Source organism: Panthera pardus, unplaced genomic scaffold (assembly GCF_024362965.1).
Source record: "Panthera pardus isolate Hobbes unplaced genomic scaffold, ASM2436296v1 HiC_scaffold_20, whole genome shotgun sequence".
Classification (NCBI taxonomy): Eukaryota; Metazoa; Chordata; class Mammalia; order Carnivora; family Felidae; genus Panthera; species Panthera pardus.
In genome coordinates, this window is record NW_026526766.1 from 54,634,139 (window position 1) to 54,661,341 (window position 27,203).

A 27,203-nucleotide genomic window follows, 5' to 3' on the forward strand; every position below is an offset into this window, starting at 1 on the left:
GAGCCCCCTGAAAGGAGAAAGGAGGTCTTAGCCAATTTTAAACATCTCTAGCACCTAGTTATCCATCAAGTGCTGTTAAGTACTTCTTATATGAAACGAAAGAGAAGGGATTTACCAGTACACATACATACAGTCGCCAAAAAACTTGCAGATTGGTAAAACACTCTGTAATCAATTACTACAGAGTCCAGGGTTATTATGAGAGCAAGTTTGAGGGGAAATAATGGAAAAGGGTACACGTTAGCAGAAGCCTCCTTTAACACAGATGAAATTCAGTTCCTAGCAGAAGAAAAATCCACATATGAAGGCTCTGCATTAGTAAGCAGCAGCCCCTCCATAGACCTGAAACAGGCTAAGGTGGCCAGAGCAAATGAGGGGAGAGGAAAGCTGAAGGTGGACCAGAATCTGATGAAGCAGAGGCATATTATGCTGGATTTTTGCTTGCTTTTTTTTAAGTATCCTAAGAATAACAGAAATTTCCTGAAGGATTTTAAATATGGGAATGAAACCAAAAAAAAAAAAATTTTTTTTAAACTTTTTTTGAATGCTAACATCAGGAATGGATGGAGGCGGGGGGGGGGGGGGTAGGTGTAGAGCAACAATGGATACAGGCAGACCCATTATAATAGCACAAGTGAGAGATTATGGCTGCCTAGGTTGGATAATGGTATAGACACATTAGAAATACTTACTGGCCAGGATTTGGGGATTGAATGAGAGAAGGAGGAGAAACAAAGACTGGGAAATTTTTGGCCTGAACACCTAAGAGGATGATGTGATGGTGCCATGTGTTAAGATGAGCTTTAGGTGTTTAAAAACATTGATAGGTTTTCACTAAATGTATACAAATATCACATAAAATTAAAAAATGAAATAAAATAGCATTGTCTTTAATACTTGAGAAAACTACAAAATCATGTCATAATTTCAAAGTATATTCCTTGATCAACTATGGTCTTCCCAAAATTTCTCAGTCTCAGTGTCTGAGCTTACTAAAAATTGCCAACATCAATTTTAGATTGTCATTTTAAAAGAATTTCCTATCGCCCTTATAACAAATACAAAAATGACCTACAAAGCTTGGTCCCACCTTGTCCTTTGGCTAATTTTGCCTACTTTTAGTTCTTGCAGTATGCTTCTGCCTTTGGATCTTTGGACATTTTTTCCTTTGCGAAGAACAACTCTACTCCTAGCTAACAGCTACTTGTTTTCTCAATTTCAATTCAGCTATCACTTCCACATGAAATTAGGCCCCCACTGTGTGCTCTTATAGGAAATTATGTTTTCTCTTCTGAGAATTTATAGTTTTTAATGTTTACATATATGTCCCCCAAGGACAGAGATCATATCTACTTTGTTCTATCACTGAAACCCTAAAAACATAAAACATAGAACCTGCCACCCAGCAGGCATTCCAACTTCTGTTGAACAATGAATGAATACGGTAACAAGGCAAGCTGAAGGCTACTAAATTAGATTTAATCCAAATTCTGTTCTTCCCTGGCAATCTTACATCAGGCTAGACAGAGAGCAATTTATTTTATCATCTCTAAAACAGGATAAAACATAAACATAACCACTTTGCATACAAGAACTACCAATGTAGAAGTTTGGCAAGGGTATTTTGTTTTTAATAGGCTAAATGCTACATAACTGCATTTTACTGAAGACAGAAAACAAGTATGATATTCCTTATAATTAAAGAACTAATTAAAACTGTGAAATTAAATGCAGATCATCTAAAATTTACTATTTATAACAAGTATATCCTTAACTATTTTCAAGATTTTAGCGCTACTAAAATTAAAAAAAAAAAAAAAAAAAAAGGCAATACTACATAGAAAAATTTCTGGATTCTTGTAAAGTGTTACTGTTTTATTTTTTATTTTGTCGAATACACATCTGTTTTACTGGCAGTCCAGATAAACAAGTATATAAAGGAAATATTTAAATTTTCTTTTGGCAGATGTCTAAACTGTGCAGATTAAAATGCCTTAATTTAACCTGAAGAAATGGTTTTGAATCATACAAAGTTTTAAGAAGAAAAATAAAGACTGTCCAAAGGGATTCTCCTAGCTTATAACACATTTCCAGAATAACTCTCAAAAAAAAAATTCAAAAATACTCATTGACTACTTTAAAAATATGTTGATACCATATGGCTTTATGAAATAACTTCTAAAATTTATATTTTTTTTTATTTAAAAAGGACCCCAAGTTTTAAATAAACTGCTAGCAATATCATTTTCCTCACTTAAAAGTGCATATCTCTGAGGGTGGGACATACATACTTTTTGAACAAATAATGATTTTTACAAATTTTTAACACAAAAAAAATCACTTAAAATATTTTTAAGGGGGAAAAGAGTTTTCACCAAAAGTCATCTTTAAATAGACTGCAGCAGATGAAACTGTTAACTGTTGTTTTTGTTTTCCATCAGAATTCTCAATGAGATGCTTTGGCAGTTTTAAGACATATCACGGTCTCTCCCAAGAGACACTGACATTAATGATGTCCGTGGAGATGGCAATTGCCTTGATGGCTCAGTTTGAATAGAGACATTACTGGGCTGGTTCTCCAAATCAGAGGCAAAGGTACTCTCTTCTCTTACATCAAGAGTTTGTTCAACTGAAGCTGCCTGGGATGGAATATTATCCACAGTTTTGTTGGCATTATTCAAGTTGTTATTAAGCGTGGTAGTATTACACTCCGTGTCTAGGATGCCAAATTCATCTTCTATTGTAACTACATCTTTAGCTTCAAATGGTTCGAAGGGAGGAGGCAAAAACTCACTTTGTAAAGAGTCTTGAGGACCACTATTATCGCATTCTGTATCCTCCTTTACTTCAGAATCCTTATCACTATCACTGTCAATGGTAATTACAACTGGTGAGCGTGAAGCATTGTCCCCATGATGCTTCTTATGCTTCTTCTTGTGCTTCTTCTTTTTCTTTTTATGGTGTCTAGTCGTATCAGTAGCTTTCCCTTCATAAACTATCTCCACACTCAAGCTCCGGGTCCTCCTTTTTTTCCTCTTGTGTTTTGTCTCTCTGTCTGATGACCGGCTGTCTGAAAAGCTATCACTCTCATTTTTGTGGTTTCCATCTAATTTTGACGAGGATTTTTGGTAATGGCTTTCCTTTACTTTAGAAGCAAATTCACGAGAAGGTTGGGCCACTTCGTTAGTACCCTCCAAATGGCGCGTTTTGTATTTTCGTTTCCCCCCAGGCTTTTCATTTCTTACCCAATCAGGCCCTGTAGATGCAGTCTTTGATCTATTACTAGATAGGCTCCTTGATCTGTGCCTTTCATAGTAGTAATACTTCCTTTCACTGTGATTATTTTTTTTCCTTGCATTTGTTCTTTCAGAAAAGGACTGAATTCTAAATTCTGGACTTGAAGATTGTCTGGAATAATGAGCTCTGGACAGAGTCCTCCTCCTGTATGATGATTCGTAGCCATCCCTGTCCTTGTTTCTACTATAGTAAGTGTACTCCCACTTATATCTGCTTCCATAATTATTTCTTAAGTAATAACGATCTCTATTTCTGCTCCGTGATCTTCTTTTACCATGATCACTGCTACGAGATCTTGATCTGCTTGTGCTTTCACTACTTAGAGAGAGAGTCTGGCTTCTTCTTGACCAGCTGCTATCTCTAGTTCTTGATCTCTTTTTGTCTCTTCTACCTCTAGGTCTGCTACTCTCCCTGCTTCTGGATCTTTTGCTTTTCATCCTTTTCTTCCCATGATGCTTTCTACGATTCTTCTGATCATGCCCACTTCTACTCTGGGAACGTGAATCTGAACTTCTTGACCTTGCCCTCCTCCTGTGTCTACGGTTATATGGGGAATATACTCTGTCTCCTCTGATAGATGAGCTCAGGTCTCTAGGAGATGACAATGATGTTGAGTGTTTCTCTTCCTTCTTCGACTTGATTCTTTTACCAGAACCACAATGACCTTTATTTATTTGCTCATCCTTTCCAAGGACAGAGCGTGGAGATGAACATCTACTAACATCACTATCACCAGAACTGTAAGATTGTTCTTGTGTCTTCACTGTCTCCATTTTCTCATAAGAGCCTAACTCCTCAGAATCAGAGGACAGTTCAACAAGTTCTGGGGTCCTCTCAGCTAGTGGTTTAACAAACCCAACAATGACACAATTATCTGAAGAAGAATCACTGTCATTATTTAGGTCTTCATTACTTTGTACTCCTTGTATCTGAGATGTAGCTCTTCCTGCTACAAGTTCTTCATCTGAACTATCAGAAGTATTTAAAAGGGAAGACATGGCAGCATGTACCTGCTCTGAGCTTGAGTAAGATGGCCCTGGAGTTTCGTCATCCCATGGTGCTTGACTAACAGTGGTTACATTGATATCCAACTCTTGGGTTTCAGCTTCATCTGGAGATATTGTTATAACTGAAGAATCAGAATGGCTACCTTCTTCATATGAAGGAGCAGGACAATCATAGTTAGCATGCTGGTCAAAAGCTGCCATGTTAAAGGGAGATCGAGCAAAACTGATAAATTCATGTATAAAATGCTCAGTCCGATTAAGTAAAAACGGTCTTAAGTCAGATACAAACTCCCGACTCTCCAAGTCATAGCGAGTAACATTACTCATGATGATGTGCTGGACAATATTCACTAAAGATCCATGAGCTCCAAAAAGAACTGTAAGTTCACGTTTTAACCAGGGGACTAATCTGTGAAGGCAAGCCGGATTTCTACGGAAAAATTCAGCTGAAATATCCCTGCAGCGACCACCATCTTCGATATTTCTAACACGAGCACCAGCACGATAGAGAGTTCGTCTGAAATTAATAATATCTTGTTCCTGAATTTTTCGCAAAGATCTTTCATCTGCAGTAGTTGGCCTCCTTATTGCAATCTGCCTCATAAGTTGAGGAATTTCACCATTTCTAGGTCTTGCTGAAATGCCTAACCCTTCAAACAGTACTCCACTATCTGGTGGAGTTGTTGTTCTTCTATTCACGGTACTACTAGGTGAATACACAGAAGTACTTCGATTTGTCATAGTTGTACGATAGCGAAATCGTGGAGCATCAGGGGTGGCAAAAGAACCATTATACGAAGGCCTCAGGACATACTCCTTGAAGTCATCTTCTGCCCTCACAGAATGGAAAATAGAATCAAAGGGCTGTTTACACAGTGGACATTCAGCTTTGTTTTTTGACCACTCCTGTACACAGCGAAAACAGAACTTATGTAAACAGCGATCTAAGTAAGACACATTATCAAATCTATCCAAGCATATAGGACACTTAGAATCAGGAGATGCATCAGCTGGTACTGTCTGTTGCAATTTGCTAGTACCAGCTTTAGGTGAAAAGTTGTCCATTTTAAATTCCTTAGCAGCTGATGCCATTATCTGTAAAAGGGAAAAAAATACATCAGTCATCTGATAAAAAAGAAACTAAACCTGGAAAAAAAAAAAGCAAATAATGACTATGAGACATTCTTTGGTGAAAGTAGTTGAGTAGCTCATTATCTTTGTAATATGCAAGGGCAGCATAGCATGGTACTTAAAACACAAGCACTAAAGTCAGGTATTTGAATCCTGAATTGAATTCTGATTCCACACTAGCAAGCGTGACTAGATCGGTGATAATAGAACCTGCATCACAGTGTTTGTGAAGATATAAAAAGCCTTCAGAGGGGCGCCTGGGTGGCTCAGTTGGTTGAGCATCCAACTTCGGCTCAGGTCATGATCTCACAGCTCGTGAGCTCGAGCCCCACGTCCAGTTCTGTGCTGACAGCTTGAAGCCTGCTTCAGATTCTGTCTCCATCTCTCTCTGCCCCTCTCCAAGCTTGTGTTCACTCTCTCCCTCTCAAAATATAAACATTAACAAAATAAAGGGGAACCTGGGTGGCTCAGTCAGTTAAGCGTCTGACTTCGGCTCAGGCCATGATCTCACAGTTCATGGGTTTGAGCCCCACGTCAGGCTGGGTGCTGACAGCTCAGAGCCTGGACCCTGCTTTGGATTCTGTGTCTCCTTCTTGCTCTGCTCCTCCCCCACTCACACTCTCTCTCAAAAATAAACATTTAAAAAAACTTTAAAAAAAATAAAAACCCATGGGGCGCCTGGGTGGCGCAGTCGGTTAAGCGTCCGACTTCAGCCAGGTCACGATCTCGCGGTCCGTGAGTTCGAGCCCCGCGTCGGGCTCTGGGCTGATGGCTCGGAGCCTGGAGCCTGTTTCCGATTCTGTGTCTCCCTCTCTCTCTGCCCCTCCCCGTTCATGCTCTGTCTCTCTCTGTCCCAAAAATAAATAAAAAAACGTTGAAAAAAATATTTAAAAAAAAAAAAATAAAAACCCTTTAGAAAAGGTACATTATCATATATAGTAAGCTTTCAAGTACTATACAGCATTCTATCTTTAATTGTTTTAAAGTTTATTTATTTTGAGAGAGAGAGAGAGAGAGAGAGAGAGAGAGAGAGAAGCAAGCATGGGGCAGAGACAGAGGGAGAGAGAGAATCCCAAGCAAGCTCTGCATGGTTAACGCTGAGCCCAATGCAGGACTCCAACTCACAAACTGCAAGATCATGAACTGAGCCGAAGTTAGATGCTTAACTGACTGAGCCATCCAGGTGCCCCTAACTTTCTATTCTTTTTCAAGAGAATTTAACAGGGGGCACCTGGGTGGCTCAGTCAGTTAAGCATCCTACTCCGGATTCCAGCTCAGGTCATGATCTCATAGTTCGTGAGATGGAGCCCTGCATGGGGCTCTGCACTGACAGCGCAGAGCCTGCTTGGGATTCTCTCCTTCTCTCTCTTTGCCCCTACCCAGACTCACTCTCTCCCACACACAATCTCTCTCTCAAAATAAATAAACTTAAAAAAAAAAATAGAGAACTAAAAAAAATTTGATATATACAAAAGAAAATCTGCCAAGAACTCATGTATCCACCACCCAGATTTAACAACTTCACATTTTTCATGGTTATTCCAAATTTTCTAAAATATCCCTTATCTTCTCCTATCCCTCTCTAGAAAACAAAAACCCAAATCACCACAGTCCTCAGTTGGTGTTATTTCCATGTATGGTTTTATATCATTGATACAAATGTCCTGAACAACACAGACTGACTTATTTTATTTGTGGAAAGTATTGGATATGCACCTTTAAAAATAACTGTAGTGACAGGCACCTGGGTAGCTCAGTAAGTTAAGCATCCGACTCTTGGTTTTGGCTCAGGTCATGATCTCATGGTCGTGGGATCAAGCCCCAGCGGGGTTCCATGCTGGGCATGAAGCCCACTTGGGATTCTCTCTCCCTCTGTCCCTCCCCCCGCTTGCTCATGCTCTCAAAAAAATAAAAAATAAAAATAACTGTCGTGAGATAATCTGCATACCACAAAGTTCACCAGTTTAAACCAATTCTGTAGTCTTTAGTGGAATATTCTTACACACACACACAAAAGTATCTTTTAGTGAAGACTAAATGAAATATGTAAAAGCACTCAAAGGTAGTTGCTGGCTCACAGCAACTACTGCATAAACGTTAGAAGCTGTTATTATTATTACTATTTGTTACACTATTATTTTCAGTTCCTCACTGACTCCTTACAGAATCCCCTAAAAGCCTTGCTTAGATTTTATTTAATCCAAAGTCACCCACAAAGTTTCTTGAAATAATGCTTCTAGTCTCATTTTTTCCCCACAAGGATCACTAAAATCTTACAGATTAGTTTTGTTTTCTTTAAATTTATCAGTTTATGTTGACCCATAACTTACAAAATGATTTTGCCAGAGCTGAAATTTGGTGTGCCTTATATTTTTGGCTTTATCATCTTATCTCTCTTTAGCTATATTCTATACTAATCACTAAATATATATTAAATACTAGGTTCTTCCTTTATGTTTCCTGGGCCTATTATTCATCTTTATTCACCTCCTCTATTACAGGGAGTTCTATCAGCAGTCAACTGCTTTCAAGTCAGCCAAACAATACAATTTTCTAAACACTGGCCATACCAAACTCTAACAAACCCGATGACAAAAATCCATGATTGTGAAATGTAACTATTTCATCACAGATTTCAAATTAAACTTGCTCATCTAGGGTATCTTAACTTTCTCCAAGACATAACTTAATAGGAAATCAATTAATGCTGAACAAATGTTTCTCCAGGGATCTAAATATTTCTAGTCCTCTATTTTCTAGACCAGAAATACAAAAATCAACACTCTACAGCATAGAATTGCAAATTGCTTAGAGCTATATAAATAATACAGTACTAATTGTTACTATATTTAAACTCTGAAACCTTAATATTGCATAAATCTCTCAGCATTTTCCCCTACTTCTAACATTTTTATTCTCCCCCAGGAAAAAAAAAAGCCTAAAAATAAACATTTTTATGATCAGAGTCTGTGCACTAGGGGAAGGAATGAAGAATGGAGTGAGAACTGGAGAGGTTCACAGAGAACCTGGACTGAAAAGCAAATTTCCCCTAAAAATAACTCTAAACTAGAGATATCCAATTAGCTCTAGATTTTAGTCTGTACACCTATGTAATAAAGGAATTACTAGACTTTTAAAAAAGACTGGTGAATTTAAAGCTAATACATTGTATCTTAGTTTATTTCTTGGAAATACAGACATTTAGTATTTACTGAACATTTGCAATTCACATAAAAATTACAACCCTGAATGCATTTATTAAAGGAAATTAGTAGGTAGTAAACTTGAAGTTCAAATAAAACAAAATATCAAGTAGGATTTGTTTTAAAAAATGGAATCTTAAGTCTTCCCTTCCCTTCCCTAGTTTTATAAGCCTGTTAACCACTTTGACAGCACAGCATAAAGCTAAAGAATGATCAGTAATGTCATTTACAATAGACAAAAAGAAAAGAGTCGTTTTGTATTTCTCAAGTATCTTTAGATATAAAGAATGGAAGTTACCAGAAACATCAAACAATGGCAATGAATGTACATCATCAAATAAGAGATTTACTCCTTCAAAAACATCACTAATGCTGAAATTAAAACATTTGCTAATGGAGCACCTGGCTTGCTCAGTCAGTAGAGCATGTGACTCTTGATCTCGAGGTAATGAGTTCAAGCTCCAATTGGGTGTAGAGATTTTTTTTTTTTTTTAATTCACCAAAATATTTGCTGAGATACAAATGAGATAGAATTACCACATGACCCAGAATTCAACACCTACCCAAGAGAAATGAAAACCTATGTCCACACAAAAACCTGGATGTGAATAATCAGAGCAGCATTTGTCACAATAGCCCAAACGTGGAAACAATCCCAACAACTGATGAAAAGACAAAATGTGGTATATCCATACAATGGAATATAACTGGGCAATAAAAAGGATGAAGCACTGATAAATGCTACAATATAGATGAAAATTTTCATTAAGCTAAATGGGAAAAAAAAAACTAGTCGCTGAGACCACATGTTGCATGATGCCATTCATATGAAATGTCCAGAATAGGCAAATCTATGGATGAAAATTTATGGTGGTTGCTGGGGGAGGGAGAGAGATTACAAAGTTTATTTCTGAGATGATGAAAATGTTCAATTATAGTTGCACAACTCTGTAAGTATACCCAAAACCACTGGATTATACACTTTAAACAGGTGACCTTTATGGATGGAATATAAATTCTATTTCAACAAAGCTGTTTTAAAAATACGAATTAAGGCATAAAACAGGAATGGTTAGGAAACAGATCAAGTTTTATAGGTTTATAAATTCTGGGTTTAGGTAGCAAAGGTGGACCTGATGGTGGATTTAGTGCTTCAGATTCTAGAACCTTGTGATAAAGGTTTCTCTGTCCTCGCACTCTAGGAATCGGGACTTGAAGTTAATTTCCCCACAGGGCTAAAGATGAAATCAATTCTTCTGATCCTTTTTCCAGAACTGCCTCCCAAATTCTAAATAAACTTTGCCACCTTTAGGATACACTGATTAAACCAAACCTTCCCCAAATCTTCAAATCTACTGGCCTTAACAGAGGTAAGAATCCTTCCTATCACATTTTGGGGTAATTGCAGATATTTAACAAGTATGTATTACTTAGGGAAAATGAGTGAGAGGGGGTAAAGAATGGAGAGACTGGAGTCTATAAATTATGTCAGGACATTTAAAAATGGTGCTAATTAGGGGCATCTGGGTGCCTCAGTCAGTTAAGGCTCTGACTCTTCATTTCGGTTCAGGTCATGATCTTGAGGTTCATGAATTCGAGCCCCAAGTCAGAGAATTCCTGCTTAAATTCTCTCGCTCTCTCTCCCTCTCTGCCCCTACCCAGTTTGTGCGTGCATGCAATCTCTTTCTCTCTCTGAAAATAAATTAAGTTTATTTTAAAAAATGGTGATTACACATAGGGGAGTGATGTTATTAATTCTAATGTTGAGCCAGGGTTGAAAATCAAAGCCACTTATTAGCGGTGTGATCTGGAGGAAATTATTTCTCAAAACCTTCAAATTTTCCCAATTCTAAAATGGGTTAAATAACAGTACCCACCTGAAAAGTAGATGAACTAGAATAAGCCCCAAATATTAAAAATAATCTGGAGGGGTGCCTGGGTAGCTCAGTAGTTAAGAGTCCCACTTTGGCTCAGGTCATGATCTCATGGTTCCTGAGTTCAAGCCCCACACCAGGCTCTGTGCTGACAGCTGGGAGCCTGGAACCTGCTTCAGATTCTGGGTCTCCCTCTCTCTCTCTGCCCCCCAGCTCATGCTCTCTCTCAAAAATAAACAAACATTAAAAAATAATAATAAAAATAAAAGTAATCTGGGTCTTACCTCTTATGACCTTAAAAACCACTGTACCTCTCTGATCTGCAATTCAGTTCCCAAGGATCACATGGATCTTACAGGATCTACTGACCAGAAGCTATGAATTTTAATTCCAATTCCAGCCATAAAAAGAACCTGCTTGGGAACCATTTCCTTCTAAAGCCACTCACTCCAGGTAAGCATTACTGCTTTGGCTGCCTAAAGCTTTTAATTTCATTGACTAAAAAAATAAAAAAGACCCCAACCTTCACCATTAACTTAAATCTCGGATAACTATTAATTTATTCTAAATAATCTTGAAAATTACCTACCAAAAATTCTATTCTCTTTTGCCTTTAAAACATTGTTTGCTTCATCTCAGTACGGCTCCCTTCCAGTCTACGAATCAGCAGCCCACGAGGAAAGCTGCACTGACTGGATGGTTGGAAAAACCACAGGCAGGCGAGCCCAACCCACAATGTGTAACACAGCACAGACAACTCCAATAGTCACGGTGATAGTGGCTTCCTCGGGGTGAGAACTGCCACTCGCCAGGATCGCTGATAAGCACCACGTGCATTACATAATCACAACGAACTAAAACACATTTACTCCTATTTTACAGACAGGCGGAGAGATTAGGGAACCTAACCTCTGGCAAAACCTCTGATAGTGGCGATGCCACTAGTGAGACGCGAACGTTTTGTTTTGTGTGGGGTCCCCCACCCCCCGCCCCCAAGAGCAAGCTTTTTTCCAGTACACCGGTAGGCTCGCGCCCCTCGGGAGAGGTTCCAGGAAAGGCAACCCTTCCCCGCCCACCCGCACAAATCCACAGGTGCGCCACCAGAGCCGCCAGCCCGCCCGCCGGGAGCCCCGCCCCGCCGAGGCCCGGACGGCCCCTCAGGCCCCGATCGCAGCTCCCTGGTCCCTGGGCCTCGTTCCAGGCCAGGAGCGCCGGCTAGCCCAGCCCTTCCGACCTCCGCGCCCCATTGTTTCGGATCTTTCTCACCTCGGAGGATGCCGGCGCAGGCCCGGCTGGGGCGCCCGTGCCAAGCTCCCGGCGGCCCAAAAAGCTAGGTCGATGACGGCAGGATCCGCGAAGGCGTACTCGACGACTTCTCCGCCGGCCCTCAGGAACGGGAGCAGGCGGGGGCGCTTCACCCTCCTCGCGAGACAGCGGAGACCCCGGCGGCTGCTGCGACCCCTGTGACGTAAAGCGCTCATCACCAATGGCAGCTTGGGGGGCGGCGGCAGAAAGCGAGACCCACTCCGCAGCCCCCCGCGCGTCAAAACACAACACCCGCGTGCGTAACGCATGCGCAGAAGGGCGCCGGCACCGAGGGCGGGGCCTAAAAACTCTCGGCCGAGCCCCGGCCCTTCCCCCATCGTCGCCTCCACTCCCCGAAGGGGAGCTCTGAGATCCTTCCAGGCACAAATCATTACTATCACCGTCATTCTTGTGATCACCAGTTTCTGGGGGTTACAGGCCCACTACTTAATTTTCGTATTTAACTTACCCGAAAAACACGATAACCAGCTTGGTTTCATTTAAACCTCACCAAACTCTGCGAAAAGTTACTAAAATTACCTCTAGTTGTAAACATAAAGGAACTGAGTTATATGGAGGTGAAGTGACCGCCTCCGGTAGCACAGCTAGGAAATAACACTGGAATTCGAATGGAATCCAAAGCCAGAGCTCAACCAGTGTCCTACGCAGTCTTCATAAATCTACTCCAGTCTAAGGATAAACAGGGATTACCTATAAAAACAGGACCTTGAAATCTTCCCAAAACTGGTAACGTTTTTTTCTCAAAAGAACACTTTTCCCCTTCCCCGTATCTGGATTAAAACGCTCTTTAGGTGATACCTGAGATGTATAGACACAACGTCTGAGCCTAAAGCGGCCCATTGCTCCACTCTACCCACAGGCCTCAGATGGGAGCGTCCCAAACATTCTCAAGCTAAACTTGGTACAACGGCCCAGATACAAAATGCTGTCTTTGGCTTAATATCTGATAATGTGCTACCGTTCTAAACACATAACATACGCTCAAAAAGACACTTGTTGATCGGCACGTACATTATGCCAGGTAATGCGCGCTACGTTATTTCTTCTTAGAAGTATCATTTACATTCACAAGCCACTAAGTTCTCAAAGACTGTTTTCTGGCAGAAGGGCTCAATTAACAGGGACTCCCATAACGATTTGTCCCTGTGTTATATAAAAATGGGTAACACTCTTATTTAAGCCAATGATGAATACACGAACGTCTATCTGTATCATGTGGAAACAAATGCGGGAGGAAACGTTAATCCCTCCAGCGTCAGAAACCAATGTAGTATTTAAAATAAGGATTATTTTTTCAAATAAATTTTTAAATGCACAAGACGGTTCATTATCTTGCATGAATACAGCACTGCAACTGAAAGACCGGTTGTTAAGGCACGCCCATCTCTCTAACTAAAAAAAAAAAAAAAAAGCCATTTTCAACATTTTCTCCTTTATCTCATCCCCTCCCCGCACCCCAAGCTGGCCCGCAGATCACGTGAGCCTGTCCCCAGCTCCGGGCGGAAGAGGCCGGCCCAGCTGAAGGGAAACGCTCCTGGAGGCGAGGGGCGGGCGCTGATGCCCGGCTGCAAGATGGCCGCCACCGCTCGGCAGCCGCCGCCCCGGAGGTTACTCTAAGGCCCGCAGTTTCCCTCCGTTCCCGCTGAACGCCGCAGCCTCCTTACCATGAAGCCAGTGAGTCGCCGCACCCTGGACTGGATTTATTCAGTGGTAGGTCCCTAGTCTGGCGGGGCTCCACGGTGTCGACTCCCTAGGCCCGCAGGCGGAAGGCCCCCTATTTCTTCAGCGCCCACAAACTCTAAAATCCATTCCTGTATTAAGGATTTTACTCTCACCTCGACTCCGCCTCTTCCTGGAAGACACGCTCTTCCGCTTCTTACGTAAGGGCGGCTGGGTGTACTCGCCTCCGGAACCCTTTATTCCAGTTGTTCACTGTAATTCCCACCTTAGCAACGTACACGGCAACCTGTTGGGGCGAGGGGAGGGAGAAAAGTACCACTTACAGTAACTTTTTTTTTTTTTTTGCTCTTATTCCCCATCTTGCATTTTTGTAGTTGCTTCTCGCGATCGTATTGCTCTCCTGGGGATATGTCATCTATGCATCAACAGTAGTCGCACGACGACAGCTAAGCAAGAAATACCCAGACAAAATCTTGGGGATGAATGAGAATTTGTAATTCTTCTGGATTTAATTCTGTGCATATAGTTCTTTACCTCATGCTTATATGACACGTGTGTATATTTAAAGTAAAATCCATTATGCAGAGTTTCCAATTTTTGTTTCGTATAAGTGCTTTATAATAACCACTAATCTAATTTTCACAGAGGTTTGTCTTTTACATTCTTATATAAAACCTAGATCTGACAGCATGGGAGAACTGGATCCTAAGTAGAATGACCTGTTTTTCCACCTAGAGTTTCTAAAGTACCTCTTTTAAAATGCCTCAGAAAGTCTTCTTTAAAACAAATTGTGTGGAATTGTCGTTCTTATATTTGTTTATTGCAACATTTCATTCTGTTGCACACCTTCACATAAGATTAGGTTAAGTACTGAGCAAGAAAAAAATATTATGTGACTACTTTTCTACATCCTGTTTTTCAAGAAGAAAAAGGTGATCGCTCATAATATTTTTTTTAGCTTGTCAAGTTTTTATTTATTGTTAAATAATTCAGAGTTGCAAACTGTACAATATTTGGGAAGAAAATGACAACACATATCTCAGAGTAAACTTTATTAAAGTTACTTTTCCAGAAAATATATTCAGTAAATACAGTAATGCAGCAACAAACTTGGGCTCATATGCCTTTGAAATTTTAAAGTAATCTTCAGTGATGCTGATCAGGAAATTCTTTCATTGGTGGAATTACTTCTCCAGTCTCCAGAATTGTATCACCCTAAAAAAACAAAGATGAATTAGTAGAAAAATCTTGCCTGCAGAGGTGATAGTTCCACTTGGTCAGACCTCACATGGAAAATGTAGTTCGGTTCTGACATTCACACTTTGAAAAGGACTTAGACAAAGTAGAAGCTGTCAAAGATGAGCAATACTCAAAATCTTAAGGTATAAGTGAAGGGGAAGCATAAGTGAAAGAAGTATACGGGAAAGTTTCACTCAAACAAAATGTCCAGAAAGGGCATGAAAGTGGTCTTCACAAAATGACAGAGATGTTTATTTTGCATGGCCCCAAGAAAAAGGAAAAGCCCTAAAAAGAAGTTATGTATTCCCAGCAACTGAATGTGTTAGGCAATCACCAGTTTACCATTAGGCTCAGATATGAGGGACAGAATGCGAACTTTGCCAGGGTAGCTGGTTCAGGCATCTTTTCAAACCTAAATACAATCTATGTGGGAGAAAGAGCATGGGCTTTGGAGCCAGAACCAGGTGGTAAGAATCCTGGAACCTTCACTAAGAAGCTGTGTAATTTTAGGCAAATTACTTAGCTTTAGTTCCAGCTTTGTGTTTTAAAATAGATTCTGTCAGTCTCACAGTCCATGAATAACTGGGTAGACTAGAATTACCCCAACCCCACCCTTGCCATTCCTTGACCTGCTAATGTTCAGGACTGTTATCTGATGAAGAAATACACTTTTACTGTTGAAGTCATTATACATTTGGGGGGTAGTTTGTTACACAGTTAGCATTATCCTAACACAGAAATTAGTACCCTGAAGTGGTACTAATGCCACTGTAATAAAAATCGAACCAATCTGCACTGGCTGAACAGTGGAGGCAAGGAAATGGCATGGGAGGCTAAAAGATGGAAACAAAGGCAGTAGTGACTTGGAAGCAGAGCCTCTAGTGAATTGAGGTCTTAGGAGAAGTAGCTGAAAAAAGTTACAGTATGTCTTTGATTACTACCAGCTGCCTTGGGAACGTACTTTAAGAAACTGGAGCTTAAGCAAAAAGTGGCTGATTTAAGAGGAGGAATAAAAATGGAAAGAATAAAAAAATTCAGGACCTTGCAGTATTGGAAAATCATACTGCTTCTGAATCTCTAAACACTGAGAGCTAACACTGAAGAGATCCTGAGATCAGAGACCCAGTAAAACTCAATAAACAGAGGAACTCTCCTATGGCAAAGTTAAGATCTTGAATCAGTGTCTCAGATGTCCTCCACACAGTTGCCATGTAGTTGAAGATGCAGTTGCATGAACATCAAAGAAATGAGAGAACTTCGTAACTACACAAAGCACAGATGCATAGAGGACTGACTAGAAGCAAATGGGCTCCCATCACGTATTTTTCTTTCCATACCTACCAACTGTTTTGGGAACTGGATGGTCAAAGAAGCCAAACATATAGGCAACAAAAGCCTCTGGCACTCAACCTTAAGCAGAAGGCAGATTTTAAAGGCTGTTTAAACCCTAAGAGCATACTTCCCAGTATGCATTTGAGACATGGTCTAGGTTGATAATGGAAAAGAAAACAAAACAAACCCTAAACAAAGCCAGGGGCCAGGAAGAACAACGAACAAAGGTATTCCTTCCAGAAACAAAATTAGTGCCCATTCAGGTAACTTACTGCACACGGGGGGTTAGGAGTCTTCATGTTTGATCACTGGCATTTCAGAATTGCCAAGAACTAGTGACTGCTCTACTGTCCGAATTCCACCACTGAACAATGGGTGGCAGGGGTTAAAGAAGGGATACAGTTAAGTAACCTTCTTAGTTCACTAATCCTCAGATCTCCAAGAGAAGTCACATCTAAACATACCAGATACTACTGTGCAACATCTGGAGATCATGCATTTGGGGCTGGTTGCAGTGATGGTATGGGACTGCGGGATTTCTCTCCAGAAAGGAACTGTGTTTTATGTGTAGGGAGAAGGAAGCAAAGAGCTATTCAGTAATGAGAAGGGTGGACTGGCACTGACTCCAAGCATGGTAGGCTGGGAAATATAAAAAAGCACAGAGATCTGTGGAACAATAACTGAGTTCTGGACAACAGCATCTGAAGAGAAGTGATGTAAGCTACTTCCAAGGTTAGACCTTAAGATCCTCCTGAGATATCCACCCCTCTCTTTCCCTGACATGATCTTTAGAAGCTCATATTCCAGATGGCATACCCATAAGGTTGTGGAGGACTGCCTGATGGACATCAGTCTGTGCTGTCAGTAAGAAACAGACCATTGATTTGTTAAGCCACTGACATCTGAGGGTTAGTGCCTATCCTATTCTAATATATGTACAAATGATCATTCTTTAAGTCCTCACAGAGGAAGCTTCTTAAAGGGATCAATGGCACAGGAACAAAGAACCACAGTGGCAAAAAAACAAAACAGAACTAGGCATGCTAAATGCTCCGTAGCATTTAGGAGACCATCACTTTGGTCTTCTAAAAAGAGCCTCACCCTTCTTTTCTTTTGAACAGTACTAGCAAAATAAATAATAAACAGATATGTCAATGGAAGATTAAATAAATTACCCAACTGATGAAACTAGTAAGATAATTTCCTGTTTTGAGACTACATAGGCCCTGACACACATTAATTATACACAATGAAATATAGAAGAAATTCCCTATTTCCAACTGAAGGGTTAGCCAATTTTGGTGGTTCACCCTAAAATTCCCTTCTTGCAGACGATAATGGATTATTGTGACTGTGTCATTTGGTTGAATCAAGAACCAACACAGTTCTTTTTTTTAAAGTATAGAACTTAGAGATTGATGGTAGTTCATTATCTATGACTAGAAATAGGACAAGAACATAATCTGTATTTTGCCATGCTAAACAATAACCTCACAGACAACCAGTAAAAATACCAACTGTTGGTTAAGTAATCTTTTAATGCTGAAAACACTCATTTTAAATTAGGATAATAGCTTACATATTTACATCCCAAAACTTAAAGTACACATTCATTAACACATTTTAAATTCACAGATGGAGAGGTTAAGGTCAACTGCCCGAAGAAATGATAGTTTGGAATTACTGAAGGAGGATTTCAGTTGCTGTTACTATGCCCAAGTGTCTGCTCAGGCTAGTGCCCTAAGTCCTCAACTCTACATGAAACAGGGTACCAGTGAAAAACTGTTGGTACCTTCAGTTCACTTTAGGACTACAAAGGTCATACAACAAGTTTTATAGCCAGCTTCAAAAGAAATGTTTCCACCTCCCATTTTCAACTGTACCTTCTGCCTTATAATATTTCCTATTTTTTCTTTACAAGAATATACAAAACAGGCACTTACAATGACAGAAGAAAGGAACATTTTAATGATCACTTAGGGAGAGAAAGAAGAGAGAAAACTAATAAAAGAAAAATCAGAGACATTAAGACTTACTGGGAATATTCTGGGCTTCCTTTCAACAATGGCATATGGTTTTGCCTGCAATAAAAGTAATGCTCTGTTAATTATGGTTTTAGAGTTTCTTCTAAAATAAATCATATTCCAGATTTTTAACTTAAATCCCAAACTTTCACCCAACTCCACACTCATACGTTCAATTGTTTACTCAAGATCTTTACTTGGCTATCTCTACTCGTCATCTCAAACTTAACCAGGTCCAACTTGTAACATCTCTCCCAAATGGGGGACCCAAATGGTCCCCTATTGCAGTAAATGGCACTTTCGTTTTCCCAGTTACAAAGACCAAAAACCTCAATTCCTCAGCAGATCCTGTTGAGTTTATAATGTTGAGATTATATCTTGAATCCAACTGTTTCTCACCACCTCTAGTACTACTACTCTTGTTCAAGCCTCTATCACTTTTTTCACCTGCTAGTGTCCCAGCATTGGTGCATGCCTTCTTAGTCTGTTCCCAACACAGAGGCAGAGTGATTCTTTTAAGATGTACCAATCTTCTGCTTAAAGTTTGGCAATTTCTACAGCAAAGGCCAAAGTCCTTGCTGTGATCTCTAAGACCCTACACAATCTGGCCCTTGGTTACCTCTCTGATGTCTCTCTGCTTTCTCTGTATTGTAGCCACAGTGGTTCCTTTGCTATTCGTCCAATCAGCTGGGCCTGCTTGTGCCACAGGGCCCTTATACATTAATGATTCCTCTACCTGAAATGCTCTTCTAGATACCTGCTTGGTTCATATCCTCATTAATTTATGTTTCTCTTCAAACAGCACTTCCCCACAGAGGCCTCATCTTACCCTGCTTAGTTTTCCTTCTATAGATTTATAACCTCCTATAACATTACATGCCTCTTTGTTTATCTATTTATTGCCAGTGTCCAAGACTAAACAGTTCATGAGGGTAGAGAATCTGCTTTGTTCACTGCTATATCCCTGTGTTTAGAACAGTGCCTTGCATACAAGAGATGCTAAATAAATGTTTGTTAAATAAATGTATTTATTAAGTATATACATTTGCACAAGATACCACACCAACAAAATTTTACTAAAAGATCATTGACATAATGTAAGACTAAAGGAAACTAGAGCCAAATGCAGGAGATAAACTCAAAATACAATGTAAATGCATTAAAATGTCTTTAAGTACTGTGGCCAGAGGCAAGAAAACATTGAAATGTGCCTCGAAAGAATGTAAAATTCAGTTAGTCACTAAAGGTGTTAGCTGAAGCACACTGGCTGCAACATTAATGAGGATGCAGACCTGCCCAAATCCAGAGGAAGAATAAGGTAAGGGAGAGGCCTTGGGACCTCTAGTAACAAAACCTTTAACTAATCATGTCCATTTGTGGCTCAGGAAAAATCACCTGGAAGTAGGACTACCTCAGATAAGCAACCATACTAATGTCATGAATTATCAACTCATAACTGCAGCTTGTTAAATTTACTTCTCTTAGGAGATAAATGTCTTTTCAATCCTAGAAAAATTTAGTTAAATATAGACATAACAAAGATTAAACCTAGAGTATAAACAAGTAAATGTCAAATTTAGTAGGTTCTTAAAGCATGGGCATAATCCATATACAGCAGTCTGTTATTTAGAACATGTGTAATGTTTAAGGTAATCAGTCTGGCTATTAGAGGTTCTAAAAAATCAGTTTTAGGATCCTGGTTAAAATGGATAATTGATTTAAGCTTGTGATTGTGAGTTTCAAAAGATTTTGCTTCTTAGGGTCATTAATTTGCCCTATATATGCTTAAAAATATAATTCAACATATAAATACAAATGCATAAATGCAGCTTAAAACATATAATATAGTATATTTGTAAGTGGAATTGTTTTAGTTGAGTTCAACTTGAATTAATCCAAACATAGTAAGAAGAAAGGAGACTTCACATTTTACTAGATGTACAAATAGTTTAATAAAATTTTAAAACCGAGTTTAAAGAATTGTTTTTAAATTTGAAACTAACAAAATGAATTTTAATTTATATTCCAGGTAACTGTGAACAGTTCTTTCTGCGCATAAAAACCACTCTTGGATGTTAAAAAAAACTTGCACTGACAAGAAAGTAGTAACATTTTTTTCTTCTGTAGAGTCTTGCATGTTGAGACAGTGAAAAAAATAACAGACATATAATGATATGAAATGGGCTATGGACTTGAAGATGAACATAAATATAAAATTTTAAGCCCAGCAACAAGAGAAACATAAGCTATACTCTTACCCTTAGACATATACATTTGTTAGCCGCCACCCCCCCCCCCCCCCCGCCCCTTAACAGTTGCAGAAAGATTTTCTGTTGGTTTACAAAGTGAAAACACTAAACTCCAACTCTAATTCCCACTAGCCTCCACTAATTTCATGTTTCTAACACAGAAGACAGGCCATGTCTACTTGGATATCCCTAAAACTGATGTGGCAGCACATGCTCCCACACAAATTTACTCCTTTCCAAAACACTACTTAGAACTTCCAAGGCTAGAAATTCTAGTCACAAGTGTCTCTGAACTTTGGTCTCATCCCCAACTTAACTTGAGCTATGTCTTCTTTAAAAAATGTCTTCTGGGGCGCCTGGGTGGCTCAGTCAGTTAAGCGGCCGACTTCGGCTCAGGTCATGATCTCGCGGTCCATGAGTTCGAGCCCCTCGTCGGGCTCTGTGCTGACAGCTCAGAGCCTGGAGCCTGTTTCAGATTCTGTGTCTCCCTCTCTCTGACCCTCCCCCGTTCATGCTCTGTCTCTCTCTGTCTCAAAAATAAACGTTAAAAAAAAATTTTTTTTTTAAATGTCTTCTGCCTCTACTTTTCTTTTTCATTCCTGCTGTCTATCTTCACCCTAACCAGATTCTCATCAACTAACACCTACAAAACTGCAACAGGGCCTTTAGCTGATTTGCCTGATTTTGGTACTTTCCTCCCTCCAATTACCCCATCATATCAATGTGTTTTTTTTTTAGGTTTTCCTAAATATAGCACTTTTACCAATCACTATTGAAAATGGAAAGCTTCTCACTGCCTAGCAGATAAGGTTTAACCTCCTCTGCCTAGCTTTCAAGAGTTTCCACTAAATGGTCCCAGCCCACTGAGCCAAGAGACCTGCTATTCCAGTTGCCTCCTCAGTCTTGGGTAGATATGATATGCACACTACCGACTCCTTATCTTTCTTTCTAGCTAGGATCTTTTCTCTTCCATACTCTTACCCAAATCATACCCATCTTTCAACCTTACTATAAACTCTTTAAGGTCAGAAAGTTTATCTTGTATATTCTTTCCAGAGCAATAAAGGAAGATGATATACTAGGCACTAAGTTTTTGTTGATTAATGAACATAATCTGCTTAGTGAAGAGAACAAAAATGATGTCAGCAATCAGAATTTAAAGAGACCATGCAATCAAGAGAGAACAAGTCACGTTAAAGGGAATTTTCTGAGAATACCAATTATTTATTTGACCCTCCTTTCAACATGCTAACAGAAAGCAAACCTCAACTGGATTATCTACAATTTGTTTAGGCAGTCCCTAACTTTTGTTTTATCTTGAAGTAATTCTGTACTTACAAAAAGCTGTAAGAATTATAAAAATAGGGGCGCCTCTCGGTGGCCCAGCCAGTTAAGCATCTGACTTTGGCTCATGTCAAGATCATGTCATGATCTTGCGGTTCATGCGCATCAGGCTGTGTGCTGACAGTGTGGAGCCTACTCAGGATTCTCTCCCTCTCTCTCTGCCCCTCCCCTACTCTGTCTGTCCCAAAACAAATAAATAAAACTTAAAAAAAAAAAAAAAAAGAATTATAAAAACAATTTTTTCCTGAATCACTTCAGTAAGCTGCAAATATTACTTTAGTATTGCCTACAAATAAGAATGATATTCTTAAAATAATCACAATACAGACATCAAGATCAAGAAATTAATCTGTTTCATTATTGATACATTACTACCTTCTATCTAGTCTAAAGAACCCATTCAAATGTTACCAACTGTCTCAATAATTGTTTGGAATTCTCAGAAAATCCTCTCTTACAGAACTTGTTCTCCATTGTGGTAGGCTCTAAAATTCTGAATGCCAATGCCATCTTTGTTCTTTTAACTAAGCAGATTATGCCATCAATCAACAACTGCATTCAGCTGACATGCCTCTTTAAGTCTTCAATCCAGAACAAATCTTCAGTCATTCTTTAACTTTCACAATCTTGATACTTTGGCAGGTAACAAGCCAATTACTACACAGAGAGGTCCCTCATTTTTGTCTTATGATTAGATTCAGGTTATACATTTTTGGCAGGAATAGCACATGCTTGATGCTGTTTTCTCACTGCACCCTATCAAGCAGTACACATTTCCAGTCTGTCCCATTAGTTGCAACAAATAAGTATGGTGAAGATAACCATACTTTTGAGTTTAACGTAAGCAACTTTTTGATGTTCTCTGGCTGAAGAAAATGTTACTTTGATGATTCTCAAGTGGTGACTTTTCTAATTGTATCAGTCCTTGTCCATTTAATATTTAGCAATCTACTGTACAAAAAAATGGTCTCCTCTACCCATTTATTAATTTTTTGTATGTGTGTGCACTCATGGTTTTGCATTTTATTTATTCAGTTATAACTAACTATCATTAGTTATTTTTTTTAATGTTTATTCATTTTTGAGAGAGAGAGAAAGAGCAAGAGACAGCATGAGTGGGAGAGGGGAAGAGAAAGAGAGGGACAGAGGATCCAAAGTGGGCTCAGCACTGGCAGCAGCACGCCCGATGTGGGGCTTGAACTCACAAACCATGAGACCATGACCTGAGCTGAAGCTGGACACTCAATCAAGTGAGCCACCCAGGCGCCCCTATCATTAGTTATTTTGATGCTCACATTGTCCTGCGGGAGTGCGGATGAGTACAATAAGTTCACTTTGTACTTTTCCTGCCCCAGCTCTGGAATTGGCCATTTCTCCAAAGAGCTCAGGATCCTTTCAGTGGAGAATTTAGAAAATAAGACCAGGCTGCTAGATATGTTAATTACCATGTGGTAGCACAGCAACCATGCCTGTCAGTGGACAGACCTAGGGAATACCCACATTTATATACAGAATTCTGTATCAATACACATTAAAAACCTTGAGTTTACACCAAAAATTCCAATTCCGTTCCAGTACCGCAGGGTTTTCTATCTTTCCACGTGTGTAAGTCCCTTTTCTGACATGAGAATTCCGGGTCTCATTATCATCAATGTATGTACTTATTTGAATCATTCTCCTATAACCAATCTCCTGTCACTACCACCACACTCCAGTATAAATAACCTCACCTCATTCCAGTCCTGAGATCTTACTATAGATTGCCTCCTCCATCATTGCCCCAAACCACCTTTCTTCCAGATGTCCTCTTCCCCTTGCTCAGGTTCCAATATCCTACCCAAGGTTAATGACCACTGCTGCTCTCCAAACAAGTATATTCACCAACCTTCCCCCTCCCAACTTTCCCTCTTCCCAGGACCCAGTATCTTCAGTGGGTACAAGAATGCCCCATTCACTCTATTTGGGTTATGACATCCCATGCTGGGCAGCCACCACTCCTCTCCCCTCCATGCCACTCCCCCAAACGCAATCCTTCCTCACCCTGCCTTGGATCCAACACCCTATACCAGACTATCCCTCAGCTTTAAAATGTGGCAACTGGCTCAGTTCAATCACTACATGCAAGATCTTTTCATGACAAAGTTCAAGCTTTTGGGCATCATGGATTCTAAAGAAAGAAAATCGTGAAAAATCAGATAGAATGAAGAGAAATGGAATGATGACAAAGATAACCTTTGTCTGATTTGAATTGTATCTTATATCACATCTATGTTCAAACAAAGGAGCAGAAATTCTTTTCTTGCTTCCTACTTGGAACCCCAAGTTCACACCAGTATTATTAGGTCAACTACATTCTGATCATTTAAACACTATTTTTATGAGAAAACTCATTTCACATTGTAATCAACTAATATAAAGATTAATTTTTTGAAAAACCATACTTAAGTTTCATTAAACCTTTCACCTAAAAGGGTTCAAAGTAGTTCAAAACCAGTTATAAGTGCAGATTATTTCCACTAAGTAAAGCAGGGTAAGGCATGCCCACATGGGAAATAATTTTGTATAATATCAAAAATAAATTTTGAAAAATACATACTTAAAACATACTTACATTCACATGATATTTGATATAATAATGAATAATCCAGGCAGGTATAAGTACATGAGTAAAAGCAAAGATACTGTGTCCATATGCCTTATAAATCTGGAGGGAAAAGAAACATACATAAACAGATATCCCATTTTTTTTATGTCTGTGGCAGGAAAAAAGCATCAATGATATAATAATGTCATGATTATTTTTAAATGCCTACATACTACATATTTACTACGGTCTGTAATTAACCTCACCCACTCAAATATTTTTATTAAACACAGGGCCTGCTAGGGGACATCTACAGAGTTCAGAGCAAACAAGGCTTAAGACAAGCAACATTTTGCAAAGCTACAGTAAGATATTTATAGATATATAGAGATTTTAAAGACTACAAAAAAAAATCCTTAATATAAGCTTGTTAGATAAAACATGGCAAAAATAATGAAAGAATAATTTTAATTGATTTAACTAGAGTAATCAAACCTACAGAATTTTTCAGGTAAAGTCGATTTACTTATCAATTTCAGACATCCACAGTCAACACACATGCATCATTCTAGGTGTAAGACAGACAACCTTGAGCACACCAAAGCTCGAAAAAGAATGTTTTACATATTGAGACGGGGTGTTACAAGCTCACTTTGAGATGCCTTCAGGAACACTATCTTAAAAGAGAAAGGCAAAATAGAGGTAAAAATGGAATTTTTCCATGACAGCCAATTTGACTGCAACACACCTATCTTACCAGGGAAAGGACTAACTAGACTCTAGGTATTACAGTACATCTGATTATGGAAAAAAAATTAACTCAAAGGAAGGTAAATCAGACTTCAACAATCATTTACTTCCTTTCATCGCTGGCTGATGGGTGGAATGTCAACTTCCAACCAGGTAGCTGCCAAAATCAACAAGTAGTGTCAGGGATACAAAGGGTGAAAGGAGGGTTGAATCAGAATTTAATTTTACCACCATAAATAAGTATCTAATACGACTTTCTGAGAAAAATGTGCACAAGACTTGGTAGCACAGGAAGAAGTAGATACACGTGGATCTCAATGTGAACTCCTTCAATTCTTGGCTCTGTGACTATGGGTAAATCATTCAATTTCCGTAGGCCTCATTTTCCACACATTTAAAATAAGGATTAGAAGTAGTGTCTACCCGGGACGCCCAGGTGGCTCGGTTGGTTAGGCCTCCGACTTGGGCTTGGGTCATGATCTTACAGTTTGTGAGTTTGAGCCCTGATGGCTCAGAGCCTGGAGCCTGCTCCAGATTCTGTCTGTCTCTCTCTCTCTCAGCCCCTGCTCACACTCTGTCTCTCTCAAAAATAAATAAACACCAAAAAAAAGAAAAAATTAAAAAGAAAAAAAAGAAGTAGTGTCTACCTCACCTTACAGAAGTAAAGAAAGTAACACATGAGAAATGCTCAGCAAAATCCAAGGCAGAAAGTAAGCACCCAAGTGTTACTTAATAGTATTATTACCATTATTATCAGCCAATGTTACAGCTTTTTGAAAGCAATTCTGAGATATAGTGTTCATCACTTAAACTAATGTAATTTAATGAATAACTTCAAGAAAGTATCCAGAGACCCTTAAAATAAAGACAGCTCTTAAATGAGTGATTTTCTCCAGTGTGAAGTCCAGAAATGGCATTTGCAAATTAAACAATGTGTCAGAAGTACATAGTGGTTGTTCAGAAGGGTGGCTCTTGAATATTACTCAATAAGCATACAAGTAGGACTCTTATCTTTTATGGTGATCACATGGGGGCTGTACTACCAGTTAGGGAGTCATTGTGCCTTCTGGTCAGTTGGGTGTAATGTTAGTATCTATAACCTCAACTTTTAAAAAGCAGGCAGGTGTCTTTAAATACTAAAATCACATAATTTTCACTCAAGGAATCCTCCTATCATTCTGTAAAACCTAAGCAAAGATTCGCCTCCTTCTCATCACACATGACAGCGAAAGGACTCTCCCGAAGCCATGCACACTCCTGAACTCCAGAACTCCCAGCCCAGGACTCTTGGGACAAGATAGCGTCCCTATTAAACCTGAGTCTCGGTTGAACCTGGTTCTCCCTCAGGAACTACGGGGATTTGCGGGCCCAGAGTGATGTCAGTCCTTGGTGTGTCTATAATGAGCAGGCGTCGAGCGGCCAGGCTGGGGGTCGCGGCGGGGTGTATCAGTGCGAGGATGGTTTGTCACTCACCACCTTCTTCCAGGGGGCCTGGTCCTGCAAAAACTTATTCCAGAATCTCTCCATAGGCCACACCCTCTGCGGGGGCAGCACCGGCTCCCGGGGGCTCAGTTCTTGGTCCTTTAGCCATCGCCTTCTCAGCTCTCGGAGCTGCTGCAGCCGCAGTTTCTCATCGGGCGTGTACCCCGACATGTCGCCCCTGGTACCGAGGCAGGACACGGCGCTTCCCCGACCACGGTCTTCTCACTTAGGCGCGCGCCACCCCCCTTCTGAGGCGACCTTGCGCGGACGTTCGGGAGCGGCGCACCGTTATGACGTCACTCTGGTCCTGCCTCCGCAGCGGCTCCAACCTCGGCGCAGGGGCTGGGCTTGCACGAAATCTTTATCCGCCCAGGTTACTTGCGGGTGGGTGGTCGGCGCGCCTTAGTTGTGGGCGGAGGGGGGGGGAAAGTGACGAAAAGAAGCAAGAGAGGTAGGAGGGCTAGAGTGGTGTGCTGAGACTTGGAAGGATGAGAATATGTGATTCAGTGAATGGGACGTCCAAATGCAAATTCTTCACTTCCCTCTCCCACCTTGGTACTCCTCTTCCTATGACTATACTTGAGAGTCTGTGGAGAACGTTACTTCCGAGTTTAAGTGCCAGCTGTGTCAGTGACTGGTAAAGTGACCTTGAGCAGTCTCAATCTGTTTCTTTATCTATAT

The 27,203-nt window shown here is 39.9% G+C and overlaps 3 protein-coding genes across 3 annotated transcripts; 1 reads left to right on the forward strand and 2 right to left on the reverse strand.

The window, feature by feature from the left end:
- Window positions 1-1,458: 1,458 nt before the first annotated feature.
- Window positions 1,459-13,816, reverse strand: TOPORS (TOP1 binding arginine/serine rich protein, E3 ubiquitin ligase). Its single transcript, XM_019424180.2, has 3 exons — window positions 13,503-13,816; window positions 11,779-11,973; window positions 1,459-5,399 (listed from the first exon to the last, which is right to left on the reverse strand). Exons 1-3 carry the CDS (start codon window positions 13,503-13,505, stop codon window positions 2,469-2,471), a joined length of 3,129 nt encoding a protein of 1,042 aa, XP_019279725.1. The 5' UTR covers window positions 13,506-13,816; the 3' UTR covers window positions 1,459-2,468.
- On the forward strand, window positions 13,365-14,104 carry SMIM27 (small integral membrane protein 27). Its single transcript, XM_053908039.1, has 2 exons — window positions 13,365-13,548; window positions 13,893-14,104. Exons 1-2 carry the CDS (start codon window positions 13,504-13,506, stop codon window positions 14,013-14,015), a joined length of 168 nt encoding a protein of 55 aa, XP_053764014.1. The 5' UTR covers window positions 13,365-13,503; the 3' UTR covers window positions 14,016-14,104.
- Window positions 14,105-14,555: 451 nt separating this feature from the next.
- Window positions 14,556-26,820, reverse strand: NDUFB6 (NADH:ubiquinone oxidoreductase subunit B6). The gene is made up of 4 exons (XM_019424188.2): window positions 26,514-26,820; window positions 24,318-24,410; window positions 18,126-18,170; window positions 14,556-14,733 (listed from the first exon to the last, which is right to left on the reverse strand). Exons 1-4 carry the CDS (start codon window positions 26,691-26,693, stop codon window positions 14,665-14,667), a joined length of 387 nt encoding a protein of 128 aa, XP_019279733.1. The 5' UTR covers window positions 26,694-26,820; the 3' UTR covers window positions 14,556-14,664.
- Window positions 26,821-27,203: the final 383 nt, after the last annotated feature.

Bases quoted from the DNA above. Each gene is read 5' to 3' on its own strand.
- SMIM27 (XM_053908039.1), top strand. From the start codon at position 13,504: ATGAAGCCAGTGAGTCGCCGCACCCTGGACTGGATTTATTCAGTG. The intron at 13,549-13,892 runs GTAGGTCCCTAG...GCATTTTTGTAG, and splicing joins TGGACTGGATTTATTCAGTG to TTGCTTCTCGCGATCGTATT.
- TOPORS (XM_019424180.2), bottom strand. The intron at 5,400-11,778 runs GTGAGAAAGATC...TCCCTTTTACAG, and splicing joins CTGCGCCGGCATCCTCCGAG to ATAATGGCATCAGCTGCTAA.
- NDUFB6 (XM_019424188.2), bottom strand. From the start codon at position 26,693: ATGTCGGGGTACACGCCCGATGAGAAACTGCGGCTGCAGCAGCTCCGA. The intron at 24,411-26,513 runs GTGAGTGACAAA...TTTTCCCTCCAG, and splicing joins AGGCCCCCTGGAAGAAGGTG to ATTTATAAGGCATATGGACA. The intron at 14,734-18,125 runs GTAAGTCTTAAT...TTGTTTTTTTAG, and splicing joins GGAAGCCCAGAATATTCCCA to GGTGATACAATTCTGGAGAC.